Source organism: Crinia signifera, chromosome 8 (assembly GCF_055691185.1).
Source record: "Crinia signifera chromosome 8, ASM5569118v1, whole genome shotgun sequence".
Lineage (NCBI taxonomy): Eukaryota > Metazoa > Chordata > Amphibia > Anura > Myobatrachidae > Crinia > Crinia signifera.
In genome coordinates this window covers 178584653-178609195 of record NC_139224.1, presented here as the reverse complement: position 1 = coordinate 178609195, position 24543 = coordinate 178584653, and the positions used below count along the sequence as shown (strand labels likewise).

Below are 24543 nucleotides of genomic sequence, written 5' to 3'. Positions count from 1 at the left end.
GTGCGAATCCATGTGCTGCGAATCCATGTGCTGCGAATCCATGTGCTGCGAATCCATGTGCTGCGAATCCGTGTGCTGCGAATCCGTGTGCTGCGAATCCATGTGCTGCGAATCCATGTGGTGTGAATCCATGTGCTGCGAATCCATGTGGTGTGAATCCATGTGCTGCGAATCCATGTGGTGTGAATCCATGTGCTGCGAATCCATGTGGTGTGAATCCATGTGCTGTGAATCCATGTAGTGTGAATCCATGTGCTGCGAATCCATGTGCTGCGAATCCATGTGCTGCGAATCCAAGTGCTGCGAATCCATGTGCTGCGAATCCATGTACTGTGAATCCATGTGCTGTGAATCCATGTGCTGCGAATCCATGTGCTGTGAATCCATGTGCTGCGAATCCATGTGCTGCGAATCCATGTGGTGCGAATCTATGTGCTGCGAATCCATGTGCTGCGAATCCATGTGCTGCGAATCCATGTGGTGTGAATCCATGTGGTGTGAATCCATGTGCTGCGAATCCATGTGCTGCGAATCCATGTGCTGTGAATCCATGTAGTGCGAATCCATGTGCTGCGAATCCATGTAGTGCGAATCCATGTGCTGCGAATCCAAGTGCTGCGAATCCATGTGCTGTGAATCCATGTAGTGCGAATCCATGTGCTGCGAATCCATGTGCTGCGAATCCATGTGGTGTGAATCCATGTAGTGCGAATCCATGTGCTGCGAATCCATGTGCTGCGAATCCAAGTGCTGCGAATCCATGTGGTGTGAATCCATGTGGTGTGAATCCATGAGGTGTGAATCCATGTAGTGCGAATCCAAGTGCTGCGAATCCATGTGCTGTGAATCCATGTGCTGCGAATCCATGTGGTGCGAATCCATGTGCTGCGAATCCATGTGGTGTGAATCCGTGTAGTGCGAATCCATGTGCTGCGAATCCATGTGCTGCGAATCCATGTGCTGCGAATCCATGTGCTGCGAATCCGTGTGCTGCGAATCCGTGTGCTGCGAATCCATGTGCTGCGAATCCATGTGGTGTGAATCCATGTGCTGCGAATCCATGTGGTGTGAATCCATGTGCTGCGAATCCATGTGGTGTGAATCCATGTGCTGCGAATCCATGTGGTGTGAATCCATGTGCTGTGAATCCATGTAGTGTGAATCCATGTGCTGCGAATCCATGTGCTGCGAATCCATGTGCTGCGAATCCAAGTGCTGCGAATCCATGTGCTGCGAATCCATGTACTGTGAATCCATGTGCTGTGAATCCATGTGCTGCGAATCCATGTGCTGCGAATCCATGTGCTGCGAATCCATGTGCTGCGAATCCATGTGGTGCGAATCCATGTGCTGCGAATCCATGTGCTGCGAATCCATGTGCTGTGAATCCATGTGCTGCGAATCCATGTGCTGCGAATCCATGTGCTGCGAATCCATGTGCTGCGAATCCATGTGCTGTGAATCCATGTAGTGCGAATCCATGTGCTGCGAATCCATGTAGTGCGAATCCATGTGCTGCGAATCCAAGTGCTGCGAATCCATGTGCTGTGAATCCATGTAGTGCGAATCCATGTGTTGCGAATCCAAGTGCTGCGAATCCATGTGCTGCGAATCCATGTGCTGCGAATCCATGTGGTGTGAATCCATGTAGTGCGAATCCATGTGCTGCGAATCCATGTGCTGCGAATCCAAGTGCTGCGAATCCATGTGGTGTGAATCCATGTGGTGTGAATCCATGTGGTGTGAATCCATGTAGTGCGAATCCAAGTGCTGCGAATCCATGTGCTGTGAATCCATGTGCTGCGAATCCATGTGGTGTGAATCCATGTGCTGCGAATCCATGTGGTGTGAATCCGTGTAGTGCGAATCCATGTGCTGCGAATCCATGTGCTGCGAATCCATGTGCTGCGAATCCGTGTGCTGCGAATCCGTGTGCTGCGAATCCGTGTGCTGCGAATCCATGTGCTGCGAATCCATGTGGTGTGAATCCATGTGGTGTGAATCCATGTGCTGCGAATCCATGTGGTGCGAATCCATGTGGTGTGAATCCATGTGCTGTGAATCCATGTAGTGTGAATCCATGTGCTGCGAATCCATGTGCTGCGAATCCATGTGCTGCGAATCCAAGTGCTGCGAATCCATGTGCTGCGAATCCATGTACTGTGAATCCAAGTGCTGCGAATCCATGTGCTGCGAATCCATGTGCTGCGAATCCATGTGCTGCGAATCCATGTGCTGCGAATCCATGTGCTGCGAATCCATGTGCTGCGAATCCAAGTGCTGCGAATCCAAGTGCTGCTTTGTAACAATGTTTGCACTTTTATTTTACAATGAAATATATCTCAGGACTTGTGGTCTGTACGGCTTCTGTATTAGAGTCCTCATACAAACTCTCATTGACTGTCTCATGTATCTGCACTCCATGTAAATGCTGCATCCAAGCTACATATGCAACAAGGTCAGGGCAGACAGCGGCAAGTTACAGTAATATGCAGGGCACGGACAGGACAGACAGCGGCAAGTTACAGTAATATGCAGGGCACGGTCAGGACAGACAGCGGCAAGTTACAGTAATATGCAGGGCACGGTCAGGGCAGACAGCGGCAAGTTACAGTAATATGCAGGGCACGGTCAGGACAGACAGCGGCAAGTTACAGTAATATGCAGGGCACGGTCAGGACAGATAGCGGCAAGTTACAGTAATATGCAGGGCATGGTCAGGGCAGACAGCGGCAAGTTACAGTAATATGCAGGGCACGGTCAGGGCAGACAGCGGCAAGTTACAGTAATATGCAGGGCACGGTCAGGACAGACAGCGGCAAGTTACAGTAATATGCAGGGCACGGTCAGGACAGACAGCGGCAAGTTACAGTAATATGCAGGGCATGGTCAGGGCAGACAGCGGCAAGTTACAGTAATATGCAGGGCACGGACAGGACAGACAGCGGCAAGTTACAGTAATATGCAGGGCACGGTCAGGACAGACAGCGGCAAGTTACAGTAATATGCAGGGCACGGTCAGGGCAGACAGCGGCAAGTTACAGTAATATGCAGGGCACGGTCAGGACAGACAGCGGCAAGTTACAGTAATATGCAGGGCACGGTCAGGACAGATAGCGGCAAGTTACAGTAATATGCAGGGCATGGTCAGGGCAGACAGCGGCAAGTTACAGTAATATGCAGGGCACGGTCAGGGCAGACAGCGGCAAGTTACAGTAATATGCAGGGCACGGTCAGGACAGACAGCGGCAAGTTACAGTAATATGCAGGGCACGGTCAGGACAGACCGTAGCAAGTTACAGTAATATGCAGGGCACGGTCAGGGCAGACAGCGGCAAGTTACAGTAATATGCAGGGCACGGTCAGGACAGACAGCGGCAAGTTACAGTAATATGCAGGGCATGGTCAGGGCAGACAGCGGCAAGTTACAGTAATATGCAGGGCACGGTCAGGGCAGACAGCGGCAAGTTACAGTAATATGCAGGGCACGGTCAGGACAGACAGCGGCAAGTTACAGTAATATGCAGGGCACGGTCAGGACAGATAGCGGCAAGTTACAGTAATATGCAGGGCACGGTCAGGACAGACAGCGGCAAGTTACAGTAATATGCAGGGCACGGTCAGGGCAGACAGCGGCAAGTTACAGTAATATGCAGGGCACGGTCAGGACAGACAGTGACACGTTACAGTAATATGCAGGGCACGATCAGGGCAGACAGTGACAAGTTACAGTAATATGCAGGGCACGGTCAGGACAGACAGCGGCAAGTTACAGTAATATGCAGGGCACGGTCAGGACAGACAGCGGCAAGTTACAGTAATATGCAGGGCACGGTCAGGACAGACCGTAGCAAGTTACAGTAATATGCAGGGCATGGTCAGGACAGACAGCAGCAAGTTACAGTAATATGCAGGGCACGGTCAGGGCAGACAGCGGCAAATTACAGTAATATGCAGGGCACGGTCAGGACAGACAGCGGCAAGTTACAGTAATATGCAGGGCACGGTCAGGGCAGACAGCGGCAAGTTACAGTAATATGCAGGGCACGGTCAGGGCAGACAGCGGCAAGTTACAGTAATATGCAGGGCACGGTCAGGACAGACAGCGGCAAGTTACAGTAATATGCAGGGCACGGTCAGGGCAGACAGCGGCAAGTTACAGTAATATGCAGGGCACGGCCAGGACAGACAGCGGCAAGTTACAGTAATATGCAGGGCACGGTCAGGACAGACCGTAGCAAGTTACAGTAATATGCAGGGCACGGTCAGGACAGACAGCGGCAAGTTACAGTAATATGCAGGGCACGGTCAGGGCAGACAGCGGCAAGTTACAGTAATATGCAGGGCACGGTCAGGACAGACAGCGGCAAGTTACAGTAATATGCAGGGCACGGTCAGGACAGACCGTAGCAAGTTACAGTAATATGCAGGGCACGGTCAGGACAGACAGCGGCAAATTACAGTAATATGCAGGGCACGGTCAGGACAGACAGCGGCAAGTTACAGTAATATGCAGGGCATGGTCAGGGCAGACAGCGGCAAGTTACAGTAATATGCAGGGCACGGTCAGGGCAGACAGCGGCAAGTTACAGTAATATGCAGGGCATGGTCAGGACAGACAGCGGCAAGTTACAGTAATATGCAGGGCACGGTCAGGACAGACCGTAGCAAGTTACAGTAATATGCAGGGCACGGTCAGGGCAGACAGCGGCAAGTTACAGTAATATGCAGGGCACGGTCAGGACAGACAGCGGCAAGTTACAGTAATATGCAGGGCATGGTCAGGGCAGACAGCGGCAAGTTACAGTAATATGCAGGGCACGGTCAGGGCAGACAGCGGCAAGTTACAATAATATGCAGGGCACGGTCAGGACAGACAGCGGCAAGTTACAGTAATATGCAGGGCACGGTCAGGGCAGACAGCGGCAAGTTACAGTAATATGCAGGGCACGGTCAGGACAGACAGTGACACGTTACAGTAATATGCAGGGCACGATCAGGGCAGACAGTGACAAGTTACAGTAATATGCAGGGCACGGTCAGGACAGACAGCGGCAAGTTACAGTAATATGCAGGGCACGGTCAGGACAGACAGCGGCAAGTTACAGTAATATGCAGGGCACGGCCAGGACAGACAGCGGCAAGTTACAGTAATATGCAGGGCACGGTCAGGACAGACCGTAGCAAGTTACAGTAATATGCAGGGCACGGTCAGGACAGACAGCGGCAAGTTACAGTAATATGCAGGGCACGGTCAGGGCAGACAGCGGCAAATTACAGTAATATGCAGGGCACGGTCAGGACAGACAGCGGCAAGTTACAGTAATATGCAGGGCACGGTCAGGGCAGACAGCGGCAAGTTACAGTAATATGCAGGGCACGGTCAGGGCAGACAGCGGCAAGTTACAGTAATATGCAGGGCACGGTCAGGACAGACAGCGGCAAGTTACAGTAATATGCAGGGCATGGTCAGGGCAGACAGCGGCAAGTTACAGTAATATGCAGGGCACGGTCAGGGCAGACAGCGGCAAGTTACAGTAATATGCAGGGCACGGTCAGGACAGACAGCGGCAAGTTACAGTAATATGCAGGGCACGGTCAGGACAGATAGCGGCAAGTTACAGTAATATGCAGGGCACGGTCAGGGCAGACAGCGGCAAATTACAGTAATATGCAGGGCACGGACAGGACAGACAGTGGCAAGTTACAGTAATATGCAGGGCACGGTCAGGACAGACAGTGACACGTTACAGTAATATGCAGGGCACGATCAGGGCAGACAGTGACAAGTTACAGTAATATGCAGGGCACGGTCAGGACAGACCGTAGCAAGTTACAGTAATATGCAGGGCACGGTCAGGACAGACAGCGGCAAGTTACAGTAATATGCAGGGCACGGTCAGGGCAGACAGCGGCAAGTTACAGTAATATGCAGGGCACGGTCAGGACAGACAGCGGCAAGTTACAGTAATATGCATGGCACGGTCAGGGCAGACAGCGGCAAGTTACAGTAATATGCAGGGCACGGTCAGGGCAGACAGCGGCAAGTTACAGTAATATGCAGGGCACGGTCAGGACAGACAGTGACACGTTACAGTAATATGCAGGGCACGGTCAGGGCAGACAGTGACAAGTTACAGTAATATGCAGGGCACGGTCAGGACAGACCGTAGCAAGTTACAGTAATATGCAGGGCACGGTCAGGACAGACAGCGGCAAGTTACAGTAATATGCAGGGCACGGTCAGGGCAGACAGCGGCAAGTTACAGTAATATGCAGGGCACGGTCAGGACAGACAGCGGCAAGTTACAGTAATATGCAGGGCACGGTCAGGACATATAGCGGCAAGTTACAGTAATATGCAGGGCACGGTCAGGGCAGACAGCGGCAAGTTACAGTAATATGCAGGGCACGGTCAGGACAGACAGTGGCAAGTTACAGTAATATGCAGGGCACGGTCAGGACAGATAGCGGCAAGTTACAGTAATATGCAGGGCACGGTCAGGACAGACAGCGGCAAGTTACAGTAATATGCAGGGCACGGTCAGGACAGACAGTGACACGTTACAGTAATATGCAGGGCACGATCAGGGCAGACAGTGACAAATTACAGTAATATGCAGGGCACGGTCAGGACAGACCGTAGCAAGTTACAGTAATATGCAGGGCACGGTCAGGACAGACAGCGGCAAGTTACAGTAATATGCAGGGCACGGTCAGGGCAGACAGCGGCAAGTTACAGTAATATGCAGGGCACGGTCAGGACAGACAGTGGCAAGTTACAGTAATATGCAGGGCACGGTCAGGACAGATAGCGGCAAGTTACAGTAATATGCAGGGCACGGTCAGGACAGACAGCGGCAAGTTACAGTAATATGCAGGGCACGGTCAGGACAGACAGTGACACGTTACAGTAATATGCAGGGCACGGTCAGGGCAGACAGTGACAAGTTACAGTAATATGCAGGGCACGGTCAGGACAGACCGTAGCAAGTTACAGTAATATGCAGGGCACGGTCAGGACAGACAGCGGCAAATTACAGTAATATGCAGGGCACGGTCAGGGCAGACAGCGGCAAGTTACAGTAATATGCAGGGCACGGTCAGGACAGACAGCGGCAAGTTACAGTAATATGCAGGGCACGGTCAGGGCAGACAGCTGCAAGTTACAGTAATATGCAGGGCACGGTCAGGGCAGACAGCGGCAAGTTACAGTAATATGCAGGGCACGGTCAGGGCAGACAGCGGCAAGTTACAGTAATATGCAGGGCACGGTCAGGGCAGACAGCGGCAAGTTACAGTAATATGCAGGGCACGGTCAGGGCAGACAGCGGCAAGTTAAAGTAATATGCAGGGCACGGTCAGGACAGACAGTGACACGTTACAGTAATATGCAGGGCACGGTCAGGACAGACAGCGGCAAGTTACAGTAATATGCAGGGCACGGTCAGGACAGATAGCGGCAAATTACAGTAATATGCAGGGCACGGTCAGGGCAGACAGCGGCAAGTTACAGTAATATGCAGGGCACGGTCAGGGCAGACAGCGGCAAGTTACAGTAATATGCAGGGCACGGTCAGGACAGACAGCGGCAAGTTACAGTAATATGCAGGGCACGGTCAGGACAGATAGCGGCAAGTTACAGTAATATGCAGGGCACGGTCAGGACAGACAGCGGCAAGTTACAGTAATATGCAGGGCACGGTCAGGACAGACAGCGGCAAGTTACAGTAATATGCAGGGCACGGTCAGGACAGATAGCGGCAAGTTACAGTAATATGCAGGGCACGGTCAGGACAGACAGCGGCAAGTTACAGTAATATGCAGGGCACGGTCAGGACAGACAGCGGCAAGTTACAGTAATATGCAGGGCACGGTCAGGACAGGCAGCGGCAAGTTACAGTAATATGCAGGGCACGGTCAGGACAGATAGCGGCAAGTTACAGTAATATGCAGGGCACGGTCAGGACAGACAGCGGCAAGTTACAGTAATATGCAGGGCACGGTCAGGGCAGACAGCGGCAAGTTACAGTAATATGCAGGGCACGGTCAGGACAGACAGCGGCAAGTTACAGTAATATGCATGGCACGGTCAGGGCAGACAGCGGCAACTTACAGTAATATGCAGGGCACGGTCAGGACAGACAGTGACACGTTACAGTAATATGCAGGGCACGGTCAGGACAGACAGCGGCAAGTTACAGTAATATGCAGGGCACGGTCAGGACAGACAGTGACACGTTACAGTAATATGCAGGGCACGGTCAGGACAGACAGCGGCAAGTTACAGTAATATGCAGGGCACGGTCAGGACAGACAGTGACACGTTACAGTAATATGCAGGGCACGGTCAGGGCAGACAGTGACACGTTACAGTAATATGCAGGGCACGGTCAGGACAGACAGCGGCAAGTTACAGTAATATGCAGGGCACGGTCAGGGCAGACAGCGGCAAGTTACAGTAATATGCAGGGCACGGTCAGGGCAGACAGTGACACATTACAGTAATATGCAGGGCACGGTCAGGACAGACAGCGGCAAGTTACAGTAATATGCAGGGCACGGTCAGGACAGGCAGTGGCAAGTTACAGTAATATGCAGGGCACGGTCAGGACAGATAGCGGCAAGTTACAGTAATATGCAGGGCACGGTCAGGACAGATAGCGGCAAGTTACAGTAATATGCAGGGCACGGTCAGGGCAGACAGCGGCAAGTTACAGTAATATGCAGGGCACGGTCAGGGCAGACAGCTGCAAGTTACAGTAATATGCAGGGCACTGTCAGGACAGACAGCGGCAAGTTACAGTAATATGCAGGGCACGGTCAGGACAGACAGTGACACGTTACAGTAATATGCAGGACACGGTCAGGACAGACAGCGGCAAGTTACAGTAATATGCAGGGCACGGTCAGGACAGACAGCGGCAAGTTACAGTAATATTCAGGGCACGATCAGGGCAGACAGTGACACGTTACAGTAATATGCAGGGCACGGTCAGGGCAGACAGCGGCAAGTTACAGTAATATGCAGGGCACGGTCAGGGCAGACAGTGACACGTTACAGTAATATGCAGGGCACGGTCAGGGCAGACAGTGGCAAGTTACAGTAATATGCAGGGCACGGTCAGGACAGACAGTGACACGTTACAGTAATATGCAGGGCACGGTCAGGACAGATAGCGGCAAGTTACAGTAATATGCAGGGCACGGTCAGGGCAGACAGCGGCAAGTTACAGTAATATGCAGGGCACGGTCAGGGCAGACAGCGGCAAGTTACAGTAATATGCGGGGTACGGTCAGGACAGACAGTGACACGTTACAGTAATATGCAGGACACGGTCAGGACAGACAGCGGCAAGTTACAGTAATATGCAGGGTACGGTCAGGACAGACAGCGGCAAGTTACAGTAATATGCAGGGCACGGTCAGGACAGATAGCGGCAAGTTACAGTAATATGCAGGGCACGTCAGGGCAGACAGCGGCAAGTTACAGTAATATGCAGGGCACGGTCAGGACAGATAGCGGCAAGTTACAGTAATATGCAGGGCATGGTCAGGGCAGACAGCAGAAAGTTGCAATAGTAAGGTCAGAGCAAGCAGCAAGCTATGGGAATTTACAGTCCAAGGTCAGGGCAGGCAGCAAGCCAGAGTATTATGCTCTCCAAGGGGTTAGTAATACAAATTACCATCGCTGCTGCCGGGATCACTTCAGCAACTACACGTTTCAGCATCTGCGCACACCCATGGTGGCAGAACGACCAAGGAGACATGCCGTTGTCGGAGCTACACTAACACCCTAAATAGAGGGATATGTTACTCTGTGTTACTGGCATGAAGTAACGTAACAACCACGGCCCGCCCCCCCTCCCCCGTCCCCCCCATTGTCTCCATGACACCTTGTTGTCCTATTCAGATAATATATAATAATAATATAACAGCAGCGTTCAGGTATTTATATAACTTCTGTATTTCTGTTCCTGATTAGGGATTTCCAGGAGACATCGGCCTTCCTGGATTAAACGGACCTGAGGGGGCGAAGGTAAGGGTGTTACTACGCACATCGCCATGTTACTGACTGCATTACTATAATAATAATTACAGGGAAACTCCTCCCCAAACCTACAATACAATGACTATTAATCATCCGGGGTCCGGCCTTCCTGCTCCTCATATCTAGTCCAGTAATACTCAGGGCCCTTGTGTCAGGAGGGAGGGGCTCTGACAACAAGGATGTGGGTGTGTCCAGCATCAGAAGTGAGCGGGGTGGTGCTGGACTGTTACTGACATCAGGGATTATACCGCATCTGGGGAATACCTGACCACAACTAGGTACTGTATTATCAGGGGGGAGGGGCTCTGACAACGCTGGTGAATGCCAGACCACAGCTAGGTCAGGGGGAGGGGCTATGACCATGCTGCTGTTGGTGTGACTCAGTCCAGCAGCAGAAGGGAGGAGAGTGTTAATGGATTGTTACAGACAAAGGGGATTCTGCCATATCTGGGAAATACCGGACCACAGCTAGATGATGTCAGTGTCAGGAGGGAGGAGCTCTGACAACGCTGGTGAATGCCAGACCACAGCTAGGTGATGTCAGTGTCAGGAGGGAAGGGCTCTGACAACGCTGGTGAATGCCAGACCACAGCTAGGTGATGTCAGTGTCAGGAGGGGAGGGGCTCTGACAACGCTGATGAATGCCAGACCACAGCTAGGTGATGTCAGTGTCAGGAGGGAGGAGCTCTGACAACGCTGATGAATGCCAGACCACAGCTAGGTGATGTCAGTGTCAGCTCTGACAACGCTGATGAATGCCAGACCACAGCTAGGTGATGTCAGTGTCAGGAGGGAGGGGCTCTGACAACGCTGATGAATGCCAGACCACAGCTAGGTGATGTCAGTGTCAGGAGGGAGGAGCTCTGACAACGCTGATGAATGCCAGATCACAGCTAGGTGATGTCAGTGTCAGGAGGGAGGAGCTCTGACAACGCTGGTGAATGCCAGGCCACAGCTAGGTGATGTCATTGTTAGGAGGGAGGGGCTCTGACAACGCTGATGAATGCCAGACCACAGCTAGGTGATGTCAGTGTCAGGAGGGAGGGGCTCTGACAACAAGGATGTGGGTGTGATTCAGTCCAGCATCAGAAGTGAGCGGGGTGGTGCTGGACTGTTACTGACATAAGGGATTATGCCGCACCTGGATAATGCCAGACCACAGCTAGGTACTGTATTATCAGGGGGGAGGGGCTCCGACAACGCTGGTAAATGCCAGACCACAGCTAGGTCAGGGGGAGGGGCTATAACAACATTGGTGTGGGTGTTACAGAAAAATGGGAATGCTGCCGTATCTGGGGAATGCCAGACCACAGCTAGGTGATGTCAGTGTCAGGAGGGAGAAGCTCTGACAACGCTGGTCAATGCCAGGCCACAGCTAGGTGATGTCAGTGTCAGGAGGGGAGGGGCTCTGACAACGCTGGTGAAAGCCAGACCACAGCTAGGTGATGTCAGTGTCAGGAGGGGAGGGGCTCTGACAACGCTGGTGAAAGCCAGACCACAGCTAGGTGATGTCAGTGTCAGGAGGGGAGGGGCTCTGACAACGCTGGTGAATGCCAGACCACAGCTAGGTGATGTCAGTGTCAGGAGGGAGGAGCTCTGACAACGCTGATGAATGCCAGACCACAGCTGGGTGATGTCAGTGTCAGGAGGGGAGGGGCTCTGACAACTACAGTCACCACTATGTCCTTTGTAGAGATGAGAGTGATACCGGTGCAGGTAAAGCAACGCTCCTGTTCTGACTCAATAACCAGGCTGTAAATGTAAGGTCTTTAAGACAGTTCATCTGTGTATGTCTGTAGTGAACCAGTACTTACACCAGGAGACTTTGTCAGACAGTGTCAACACAACTGAAGAGGCATGTGTGAAGAATCCAGATGAGGGCTTATTTCTTGTAATAATGCACAAAAACAGTAGGTGAAAAGATAATAATATGCCAGAGCTCAACAGAAATCAACTGAAGGTTAAAATGGCAGACACACAATGAGCTAGAGATGGGAAGAAAGGCGGGGCTAATGACATCAGAGGCCCTACAGGAGCCAGGAAGGACAATTTTAACAAGATGCAAAGCTTTGCAATAGTAACAGGATAGTAACTGAACACATACTTTGTGGGACATGACAGCGCCAGTGACATGGAATGTATATTTTAGCCTTACCGCTAAAGGAAAAAACGGGCGCCTGCTGGGGTGGTTTGTCAAGCTGCTCCTACTGGGGGATGTGATAACAAAACAAACAAACATTTTTAGACCATTTTTAAATGATTAAAACAAACATATATAGTATTCAATGTAATATTTGTATTTTATTTTTGCATTGAATATGTAGCTATATGTTTTATACTAATGAGGAAATACTGTGTAATATTAGCACCCAACTGATCCATTCTTAGCACTCCACCTTTTTGTTTTACCTGCTCCAGTGACAGAGCCGTGGTTACACTCGGAGGTCACCGGGAATGTCTCCCTGCATGGCATTGTTGCTGTTATCTAGGAGAGCAGCAAGCCAATCACATTGCTCCTAGCTTTGCTGCACCCAGAGTGATGGCAGATATAGAAGCACCACCCTTCTACACAATCTTACATTAGCATCATGTCGTTGCTGTTACACAATCAGTACAAGCAGAAATCGTCCTGTACATCATTGTGTGACGTCCCAGGGACTCCGTATTCTCATTCATGTAACAGAAATCCAGAAGGTGGAATATTTCATGGAACTAATGGAAGCATTTAAATGAATGACGGGCTGAGGTAACTCGAACAGAACATTACAGCGACGTTACTGTATGTCCCCCATACGCGCCGCGCAGAACAGAGTGCGCTCAGAAGTAGACTGTTGCGGTCAGGACGCGTCACGTTTTGTCCTTTATTTCTCAGAAGTGTGTGACATTGTTATCATTATCTATCTGCAGGGTCTTATTGGGGACAGAGGACCCTCCGGGCCGCAGGGCCCAAAGGGAGAAGAGGTAAGGACAGCACTGTGCATGCTAACTGTCCGCACGTAAGGTGGTGATTGGCTGCTTACAGGAAACCGCCAGTGTAATGTGTCCTGCGTATGTCCAGTAATCTCGCTGTTATATCAGTGCTGAGAGCAGCGGCTACGACATGTGTCGGCATGCCGACCTGCGGGTGGTAACTTGCATTGTTTGCAGTCAGGATGTCTGTGGCCCAGTCACTACAATGATTGTATCTTACAGCTCCCATTTAATGTAGATTGGAATCCATGTATTCCAGTCAGACTTATGAGGCTAATGATATAAATGCTGGTCAGCGATTATATGTTCATGGCGGTGGCTAGGATAACATGCAGTACTATTTATGACCAGCAGGAAGCGCTGCAGAGCCCTTATATTCTCACTGTATAATACACAATGACCGACGTTACATCTAACCCCGCCTCCACCACCTCATTACCCTGCTGCATTGGACGACACAAATATCTCCATCCAATCATCACACTGCAACGGGAGACAGCATTATGTAAGGTGGGCGGCACGGAGGGTGTAGTGGTTATCATTCATGGGTTCACTTCCCACCATGGCCCCAATGTGTGGAGTTTGTATATTCTCCCCTGGTGGGGAATTCTGTATACAGTCACTTGTGGCCCATAGGGGAAGCAGACATTACCCTGCTTGTCCTGCAGGGGCGCTCACACCCAGCCACCAGGGGTCACTTACTGCTGCATGACCCCCAGGCTGAACCTTCCCAGCGCCCCCATCTCCCCGAGGACAGCGAGTCCGTCATATGTCATTGCCCCATCCCGTGTCACACTCAGCATCCGTGTTATTACTATGTGCGGCTTTCCGTGTTAGTCCTCTATTAATGCTACACGTGTAATATGTCATCACCCCATCCGTGTCACACGCAGCATCCGTGTTATTACTATGTGCGTCTTTCCATGTTAGTCCTCTATTAATGCTACACGTGTAATATGTCATTGCCCCTTCCGTGTCACACGCAGCATCCGTGTTATTACTATGTACGGCTTTCCATGTTAGTCCTCTATTAATGCTACACGTGTAATATGTCATCACCCCATCCGTGTCACACGCAGCATCCGTGTTATTACTATGTGCGGCTTTCCGTGTTAGTCCTCTGATAACGTTACACGTGTAATATGTCATCTCCCCATCCGTGTCACACTCAGCATCCGTGTTATTACTATGTGCGGCTTTCCGTGTTAGTCCTCTATTAATGCTACACGTGTAATATGTCATCACCCCATCCGTGTCACACTCAGTATCCGTGTTATTACTATGTGCGGCTTTCCGTGTTAGTCCTCTGATAACGTTACACATGTAATATGTCATCGCCCCATCCGTGTCACACTCAGCATCCGTGTAATTACTATGTGCGGCTTTCCGTGTTAGTCCTCTGATAACGTTACACGTGTAATATGTCATCGCCCCATCCCATGTCACACGCAGCATCCGTGTAATTACTATGTGCGGCTTTCCGTGTTAGTCCTCTGATAACGTTACACGTGTAATATGTCATCGCCCCATCCGTGTCACATGCAGCATCCGTGTTATTACTATATGCGGCTTTCCGTGTTAGTCCTCTATTAATGCTACACATGTAATATGTCATCGCCCCATCCCGTGTCACACGCAGCATCCGTGTAATTACTATGTGCGGCTTTCCGTGTTAGTCCTCTGATAACGTTACACGTGTAATATGTCATCACCCCATCCGTGTCACACGCAGCATCCGTGTTATTACTATGTGCGGCTTTCCGTGTTAGTCCTCTGATAACGTTACACGTGTAATATGTCATCGCCCCATCCGTGTCACACTCAGCATCCGTGTTATTACTATGTGCGGCTTTCCGTGTTAGTCCTCTGATAACGTTACACGTGTAATATGTCATCGCCCCATCCGTGTCACACTCAGCATCCGTGTTATTACTATGTGCGGCTTTCCGTGTTAGTCCTCTGATAACGTTACACATGTAATATGTCATCGCCCCATCCCGTGTCACACGCAGCATCCGTGTAATTACTATGTGCGGCTTTCCGTGTTAGTCCTCTGATAACGTTACACGTGTAATATATCATCTCCCCATCCCGTGTCACACTCAGCATCCGTGTTATTACTATGTGCGGCTTTCCGTGTTAGTCCTCTGATAACGTTACACGTGTAATATGTCATCGCCCCATCCGTGTCACACTCAGCATCCGTGTTATTACTATGTGCGGCTTTCCGTGTTAGTCCTCTGATAACGTTACACATGTAATATGTCATCGCCCCATCCCGTGTCACACGCAGCATCCGTGTAATTACTATGTGCGGCTTTCCGTGTTAGTCCTCTGATAACGTTACACGTGTAATATATCATCTCCCCATCCCGTGTCACACTCAGCATCCGTGTTATTACTATGTGCGGCTTTCCGTGTTAGTCCTCTGATAACGTTACACGTGTAATATGTCATCGCCCCATCCGTGTCACACTCAGCATCCGTGTTATTACTATGTGCGGCTTTCCGTGTTAGTCCTCTATTAATGCTACACGTGTAATATGTCATCACCCCATCCGTGTCACACTCAGTATCCGTGTTATTACTATGTGCGGCTTTCCGTGTTAGTCCTCTGATAACGTTACACATGTAATATGTCATCGCCCCATCCCGTGTCACACGCAGCATCCATGTTATTACTATGTGCGGCTTTCCGTGTTAGTCCTCTATTAATGCTACACGTGTAATATGTCATTGCTATCACATGTATACGGCATTGCATTGTGTATTCACCAGGGAGAAGAGGGACCGCTGGGACCTCGGGGAAGTCCGGGACCTGTGGTACGTGATCATCACCCTGTTATTATACTGTATGATTGGTGTCCATATAGCTCACAGCTACCAGTATTACTGCATCCCCAGTATGGATCTCCACTGGGTATACTGTATGGGGCGTAACTATAGCAACGCAGCCCCCGCGGTCACCCGCGGGGGGAGGGGCGCTGTGCATATGGGGCGCCGGGGGGGCTGCGGTTCTATAGTTATCCCCCCGCCCCCCATCCCCATGCTTACCTGTCCGCGTGTCCCGGCTCCCCTCCTGGCTTCAATCAATGGAGACAGACCACGATAAAATGGCCGCCCCATAAAGCAGACTGTTCTCTGAAACTGCCATTTTATCGTGGTCCGTCTGCATACAATTTATTGAAGCCAGGAAGGGAGCCGGGACGCGCGGACAGGTAAGCATGCGGCAATGGGGGGAGGGGGCACGGGGGCCGGACAGACGGGCGGGGAGGGGGGGCGCCCCCCATTAACGGCGGCTTAACTGCGGCCAAACAAAGCTACGCCGCTGGTATGGGGTATACGGCGCTGTACTGTGTATACGGCCCTGTACTCTGTGTACAGCCCTGTACTGTGTATAAGGTCCTGTAGTGTGTATAAGACCATGCACTATGGGTTATTTTAGTTCACTCTTTCTGACAAATTCCTTCTTAGATGGACAAAACCATGTGCACTGCAGGTGGGGCAGATGTTACTTGTGCAGAGAGAATTAGATTTGGGTGGGGTATTACTTCAAAGTGAGATCTATGTTGCAGTATAAAAATAAAGCAGCCAGTATTTACCCTGCACAGAAACAAAATAACTAACCCAAATCGAATTCTCTCTGCACCTGTTACATCTGCCCCCCTGCAGTGCACATGGTTTTGTCCATCTAAGAAGGAATTTGTCAGAAAGAGTGAACCAAAATAACCCCCTATGAATAAGGTCCTGTAGTGTGTGTATACGGCACTGTACTTTGTATATGGTGCTGTATCCTTTGGCCTTTATTCAGATCTGATTGCAGTACAAATTTTTTGGAAAATGGGCAAAACCATGTGCACTGCAGGTGGGGCGAATGTAACATTTGCAGAGAGAATTAGATTTGGGAGAGTTATTTTGTTTCTGTGCAGGGTAAATACTGGCTGCATTGTTTTTACGCTGCAATTTAGATTTTATTTGCAACACACCCCACACAAATCTTACTCTCTCTGCACGTTACATCTGCCCCACCTGCAGTGCACATGGTTTTGCCCATTTGCCAAACATGTTTGTACTGCAATCAGATCTGTATACGGCCCTGTACTGTGTATATGGCGCTGTACTTTGTTTAAGGCCCTGTACTGTGTATACTGCGCTGCACAGTGTAAACAGCATTGCACAGTGTATAAGGCTCTGCACTGTGTATACGGTGCTGTACTGTGTTTAAGGCCCTGCACTGTATATACAGCGCTGTACAGTGTATAAGGCCCTGCACTGTATATACAGCGCTGTACAGTGTATAAGGCCCTGCACTGTATATACAGCACTGTACAGTGTATACGGCCCTGTACCCAGGCACGTAAAGCGCTGTGTTCCTCACAGATGTATCTCTTCCTCTCCAATCTGTTGGCAGGGAAGACTGGGACGTAAAGGATACGCCGGGGAAGACGGGCTGGAAGGATTGAAGGTAATTACATTTATCTGTTATACATAAAGCTGTGGGGTGAGGAAATAGCGGAGAATGAGATCCCCCATCTGAGGACAGGACCCTCACTTCCTCTGACCGCATGTCTCCACCTCTAAGTCAGACACCATGGGGGAAAAGTAACATTGTCTCTAATTAATATCGGCCATAGTCAGGAGCGGAGGTACTCCAGCTGCTTCTGCATCCAGCCGCCTCAGGTAAGGGACCGGGTCAATATATATCCATTGTATAAAGTATTTTCCCCCCACTGGCGTCGTTAATGTTATATATGTGCTTCCATCATTGCCGGGGTGTAATGAGAGACAGTTTTATCTGCTGGGAAAGTTGTACATTCTAATGTCGGACTTTTCCCTAGAACTCGGATGATTTACCAGCGTGCTCCTTTATTGCTCCGAATGCAAATCCGATCTGACTTCTCAGGGTATTTTTTTAGCAGGAAACGTCTGACTTTATCATACCAATCAGAATACAACTATTGTATATAGTATATACCCTGTCCTATACTGTCCTGTGCTGTAATATGTATATATCCTGTACCTGTACTGCAATGTGTATATACCCTGTACCTGTCCTGTAATGTGTATATACCCTGTACCTGTCCTGTACTGTAATGTGTATATACTATGTACCTGTCCTACGCTGTACCTGTCCTGTGCTGTAATGTGTATATACTATGTACCTGTCCTGTAATGTCTATATACCCTGTACCTGTCCTGTACTGTAATGTGTATATACTATGTACCTGTCCTACGCTGTACCTGTCCTGTGCTGTAATGTGTATATACTATGTACCTGTGCTGTACATGTACATGTGCTGTAATGCTGTCCTGCATTGTCCTGTACTGTAATGTGTATATACCATACCTGTCCTGTAATGTAATGTGTACATACCATCATAGGTCGAATCTAGAATTATGGTAATGGGTGGTCCCAGATCTAGATATAATAGTAGGGGGACCTTTGCGCAGCGTAGCCGCGCTGCTAAAATGGGCGTGGTCTCATGGGAAGGAGGCGTGGCATCACAAAAAGGGGTGTGGTATTACACTTTAGACCATACACAGTAATGCCCATTACACATTTTAGCAAACTCCGTAATACCCATTACACATAAAGCCACACGCCGTAATGCCAATTACACATAAGGCCACACTTTGACGCCGCACACCATAGTACCCATTACACACGATGCCGCACACCATAGTACCCATTACACATGATGCCGCGCACAATAGTACCCATTACGCATGATGCTGCACACATAATGTCCCTTACACATGATGCTGCACACCGTAATGCCCCTTACACATTAAGCCACACATTATGCGTAATGCCCCCAGATAATGCCACTTGTAGCGTCCCTTAAGCAATGCCCCCAAAAGTGCCACTTACTGTAAATTTTTATATGAGCCTTCGCTGCAGGGAGAGATGGAGAGCGGTGCAGCTGCTTCTATGGGGAGAGGAGCAGAGCGCAGCGCAGAGCACGCTCCCACTCCCCTCCTGGTGTCCCCTCTAGCCGAGAGGACATTTTAAATATTGTGCGCGCTGTTGTTGTGCGTGAAGCTGCAGGGGTGACAGTCATTGACAGTTGGGCAGAGAGCAGGGGCTGCCCGGCTGTATTCAGAGCACTGCAGGTCACGGCTGTTTGAAATAATACCCCTTTCACAACAGAAAATGCAGGGATTTACCCGGGAATATGGTCCCAGGATTATGCAGGGACATTCCCAGCCCTGGTCCTCAGCTACAACTTGGGCTAATGGGTGGTCCTGTGCACCCCCGGACCACCCCCTAGATTCGCCTATGCATACCATACCTGTCCTGTACTGTAATGTGTATATATACCATGTACCTGTCCTGCACTGTCCTGCACTGTAATGTGTGTATATACCATACCTATCCTGTACTGTAATGTGCATATAGCATGTACCTGTTCTACACTGTCCTGTACTGTATTGTGTACAGTATATACCATACCTGTCCTGTACTGTAATTCGTATATACCATGTACCTGTCCTGCACTGTAATGTGTGTGTGTGTGTGTGTGTGTATATATACTATACCATACCTATCCTGTACTGTAATGTGCATGTACATGTCCTGTACTGTAATGTGTGTATACCATAACTGTCCTGTACTGTAATGTGTATATACCATATCTGTCCTGCACTGTAATGTGTATATACCATATCTGTCCTGCACTGTAATGTGTATATACCATATCTGTCCTGCACTGTAATGTGTATACCATTCCTGTCCTGCACTATACTGTAATGTGTATATACCATATCTGTCCTGCACTGTAATGTGTATATACCATACCTGTCCTGTACTGTAATGTGCATATACCATGTACATGTCCTGAACTGTCCTGTACTGTAATGTGTATATACACCATACCTGTTCTGTACTGTAATGTGTCTAAACTGTGTACCTGTCCTGCACTGTACTGTAATGTGTATACCATTCCTGTCCTGCACTATACTGTAATGTGTCTATACCCTGTACCTGTCCTGCACTGTAATGTGTATATACCATATCTGTCCTGTACTGTAATGTGTCTATACCCTGTACCTGTCCTGCACTGTAATGTGTATATACCATATCTGTCCTGTACTGTAATGTGTCTATACCCTGTACCTGTCCTGTACTGTAATGTGTATATACCATACCTGTCCTGTACTGTAATGTGTATACCATTCCTGTCCTGCACTATACTGTAATGTGTCTATACCCTGTACCTGTCCTGCACTGTAATGTGTATATACCATATCTGTCCTGTACTGTAATGTGTATATACCATGTACCTGTCCTACACTGTCCTGTCCTGTACTGTACTGTAGTGTAGTGTGTATATACCATACCTGTCCTGTACTATAATGTGTATATACCGTGTACCTGTCCTACACTGTCCTGTCCTGTACTGTAGTATGTATATACCATACCTGTCCTGTACTATAATGTGTATATACCCTGTACCTGTCCTACACTGTCCTGTCCTGTACTGTAGTGTGTATATACCATACCTGTCCTGTACTATAATGTGTATATACCCTGTACCTGTCCTACACTGTGTCAGGCGCTGCATACTATGATTTATTTATATGTATAATGATCTGTTTCTTATTTTCCAGGGAGAAGTTGGAGTTATAGGAAACATTGGAAAATCTGGGGAACTTGTAAGTTCTGCTTTATCAAAAATATGTGTTGAGAGAGGGGTCACTATATTACTAGATATGTTCCAGGGTCTGGGTGGTGCTGGTTATATACCCAGGAAACAAGGGATCTGTATAGTTTGGGTTGGTTATATACCCAGGAATTAGGGGATCGGTATAGGAAGTACAGATGTGCAGGCTCTGATTTACTCTGATTTCAAAGCAGGATCTTATTGGCTATTCCAAATCACATGACAGTTGTTGACAGTTGATAGCCAATAAGATCCTGCTTTGAAATCAGACTAAATCAGAGCCTGCACATCTCTAATAGGAAGGTCGGGCAGGTAGCTGTGGTGCAGTCAGGGAGAGGCTGCAGTAAGGTTGGGCAGGTAGCTGCGGTGCAGCCAGGGAGAAGCTCTGGTACAGTCAGACAGAGGCAGCTGGGCAAGCCAGGGAAAGGCTGCGGTGAGTTTGGGCAGGTAGCTTCGGCGCAGCCAGGGAGAGGCTGTGGTAAGGTAGGACAGGTTGCTGTATTGCTTCCAGGGAGAGGCTGCGGTTAGGTTGGGCAGGTAGCTGTGTGGCAGTCAGGGAGAGGCTGCAGTAAGGTTGGGCAGGTAGCTGCGGTGCAGCTAGAGAGACGCTCTGGTACAGTCAGTCAGAGGCAGCTGGGCAAGCCAAGGAAAGGCTGCGGTAAGGTTGGGCAGGTAGCTGTGGGGCAGTCAGGGTGAGGCTGCAGTAAGGTCAGGCAGGTAGCTGTGGTGCAGCCAGGGAGAAGCTGTGGTAAGTTAGGACAGGTTCATGTATTGCACCCAGGGAGAGGCTACAGTTAGGTCGGGCAGGTAGCTGGGGTGCAGTCCAGGAGAGGCTGTGGTTAGGTCGGGCAGGTATCTGTGGTGCAGTCAGGGAGAGGCTGCGGTTAGGTCGGGCAGGTAGCTGCGGTGCAGTCAGGGAGAGGCTGCGGTTAGGTCGGGCAGGTAGCTGCGGTGCAGTCAGGGAGAGGCTGCGGTTAGGTCGGGCAGGTAGCTGCGGTGCAGTCAGGGAGAGGCTGCGGTTATGTCGGACAGGTAGCTGCGGTGCAGTCAGGGAGAGGCTGCTGTTAGGTCGGGCAGGTAGCTGCGGTGCAGTCAGGGAGAGGCTGCTGTTAGGTCGGGCAGGTAGCTGCGGTGCAGTCAGGGAGAGGCTGCGGTTAGGTCGGGCAGGTAGCTGCGGTGCAGTCAGGGAGAGGCTGTGGTTAGGTCGGGCAGGTAGCTGCGGTGCAGTCAGGGAGAGGCTGCGGTTAGGTCGGGCAGGTAGCTGCGGTGCAGTCAGCGAGAGGCTGCGGTTAGGTCGGGCAGGTAGCTGCGGTGCAGTCAGCGAGAGGCTGCGGTTAGGTCGGGCAGGTAGCTGCGGTGCAGTCAGGGAGAGGCTGCGGTTAGGTCGGGCAGGTAGCTGGGGTGCAGTCCAGGAGAGGCTGCGGTTAGGTCGGGCAGGTATCTGTGGTGCAGTCAGGGAGAGGCTGCGGTTAGGTCGGGCAGGTAGCTGCGGTGCAGTCAGGGAGAGGCTGCGGTTAGGTCGGGCAGGTAGCTGCGGTGCAGTCAGGGAGAGGCTGCGGTTAGGTCGGGCAGGTAGCTGCGGTGCAGTCAGGGAGAGGCTGCGGTTATGTCGGACAGGTAGCTGCGGTGCAGTCAGGGAGAGGCTGCTGTTAGGTCGGGCAGGTAGCTGCGGTGCAGTCAGGGAGAGGCTGCTGTTAGGTCGGGCAGGTAGCTGCGGTGCAGTCAGGGAGAGGCTGCGGTTAGGTCGGGCAGGTAGCTGCGGTGCAGTCAGGGAGAGGCTGCGGTTAGGTCGGGCAGGTAGCTGCGGTGCAGTCAGGGAGAGGCTGCGGTTAGGTCGGGCAGGTAGCTGCGGTGCAGTCAGCGAGAGGCTGCGGTTAGGTCGGGCAGGTAGCTGCGGTGCAGTCAGCGAGAGGCTGCGGTTAGGTCGGGCAGGTAGCTGCGGTGCAGTCAGGGAGAGGCTGCGGTTAGGTCGGGCAGGTAGCTGCGGTGCAGTCAGGCAGAGGCTGCGGTTAGGTCGGGCAGGTAGCTGCGGTGCAGTCAGGGAGAGGCTGCGGTTAGGTCGGGCAGGTAGCTGCGGTGCAGTCAGGGAGAGGCTGCGGTTAGGTCGGGCAGGTAGCTGCGGTGCAGTCAGGGAGAGGCTGCGGTTAGGTCGGGCAGGTAGCTGCGGTGCAGTCAGGGAGAGGCTGCGGTTAGGTCGGGCAGGTAGCTGCGGTGCAGTCAGGGTGAGGCTGCGGTTAGGTCGGGCAGGTAGCTGCGGTGCAGTCAGGGAGAGGCTGCTGTTAGGTCGGGCAGGTAGCTGTGGTGCATTCAGGGAGAGGCTACTGTTAGGTCGGGCAGGTAGCTGCGGTGCAGTCAGGGAGAGGCTACGGTTAGGTCGGACAGGTAGCTGCGGTGCAGTCAGGGAGAGGCTGCGATTAGGTCGGGCAGGTAGCTGCGGTGCAGTCAGGGAGAGGCTGCGGTTAGGTCGGGCAGGTAGCTGCGGTGCAGTCAGGGAGAGGCTACGGTTAGGTCGGGCAGGTAGCTGCGGTGCATTCAGGGAGAGGCTACGGTTAGGTCGGGCAGGTAGCTGCGGTGCATTCAGGGAGAGGCTACGGTTAGGTCGGACAGGTAGCTGCGGTGCAGTCAGGGAGAGGCTACGGTTAGGTCGGGCAGGTAGCTGCGGTGCAGTCAGGGAGAGGCTGCGGTTAGGTCGGGCAGGTAGCTGCGGTGCAGTCAGGGAGAGGCTGCAGTTAGGTCGGGCAGGTAGCTGCGGTGCAGTCAGGGAGAGGCTGCGGTTAGGTCGGGCAGGTAGCTGCGGTGCAGTCAGGGAGAGGCTGCGGTTAGGTCGGGCAGGTAGCTTTGGTGCAGTCAGGGAGAGGATGCGGTTAGGTCGGGCAGGTAGCTTTGGTGCAGTCAGGGAGAGGCTGCGGTTAGGTCGGGCAGGTAGTTTTGGTGCAGTTAGGGAGAGGCTGCGGTTATGTCGGATAGGTAGCTGCGGTGCAGTCGGAGAGGCTGCGATTAGGTTGGGCAGGTAGCTGTGGTGCAGTCAGGGAGAGGCTACGGTAAGGTCGGGCAGGTAGCCGCGGTGCAGTCAGGGACAGGCTGCGGTTAGTTCGGGCAGGTAGCTGTGTTGCAGTCAGGGACAGGCTGCGGTATGGTCGGGCTGGGGGATAATTATGATTGCGTGGTAGAGAACATTCCCATTGCTGGATAATTGGTTACATCCGTTCTCCTGCCTGAGCCGCACATGATCGCACAGTACTCCTGCTGTTTGTAAAGAAGACGTTTCCTGTGCAGTATATCAGGGACATTACAGTTGTCATGGACGCTTTGATCAGAATATTATTATGGAAAATATCTGAAGGTTTCCTGTTCCACCACCCCCTATAGTGGGGGCGCGTGAGGTTGGGAGATTGTTAGTGTTCCAGCATGTGTAATACATGTAGTGGTCCCTATATCAGTATAATGTAGCATTTAGCACACAGCAAGCCACCGGGTACATTCTAGAACATTCCTGTGACAATCATTGTATAAGGGGTGACCATGCCAGCTGCCCAGGATCTATGCAGCCAGCTGGACTGGCCGAGGTAGCACCAGAGGTCTGTATCGCACTCCTCTGCCCATTAGGAACTCTGGACTGATTGATGTCATACCCTACCCAGCGCGCCCACAACCATACACCGGGCACCAAGCAGCAGAGTGCCCTCGTCACTGTGTATACAGAATTCCAAAGTGTACCGCTGCGCTCGCCAGCCAAGCTTCGGGCTCGGTGCCTTGCTGCGCTCGCCAGCCAAGCTTCGGGCCCAGTGCCTTGCTGCTCTCGCCAGCTAAGCTTCGGGCTCGGTGCCTTGCTGCGCTCGCCAGCTAAGCTTCGGGCTC

The 24543-nt window shown here is 51.2% G+C and overlaps 1 protein-coding gene across 2 annotated transcripts in view; it reads left to right on the top strand.

Annotated features, from left to right (window-relative positions):
- The window catches only part of COL24A1 (collagen type XXIV alpha 1 chain), a 395453-nt gene that overhangs the window by 184397 nt on the left and 186513 nt on the right, over nucleotides 1-24543 (top strand). For both annotated transcript variants that reach the window (XM_083157902.1, XM_083157901.1), the window contains exons 20-24: nucleotides 9986-10039; nucleotides 12959-13012; nucleotides 15800-15844; nucleotides 17433-17486; nucleotides 20633-20677. In XM_083157902.1, the coding sequence (XP_083014028.1) occupies nucleotides 9986-10039; nucleotides 12959-13012; nucleotides 15800-15844; nucleotides 17433-17486; nucleotides 20633-20677 (252 nt within the window). The remainder of the gene's footprint in view (nucleotides 1-9985; nucleotides 10040-12958; nucleotides 13013-15799; nucleotides 15845-17432; nucleotides 17487-20632; nucleotides 20678-24543) is intronic.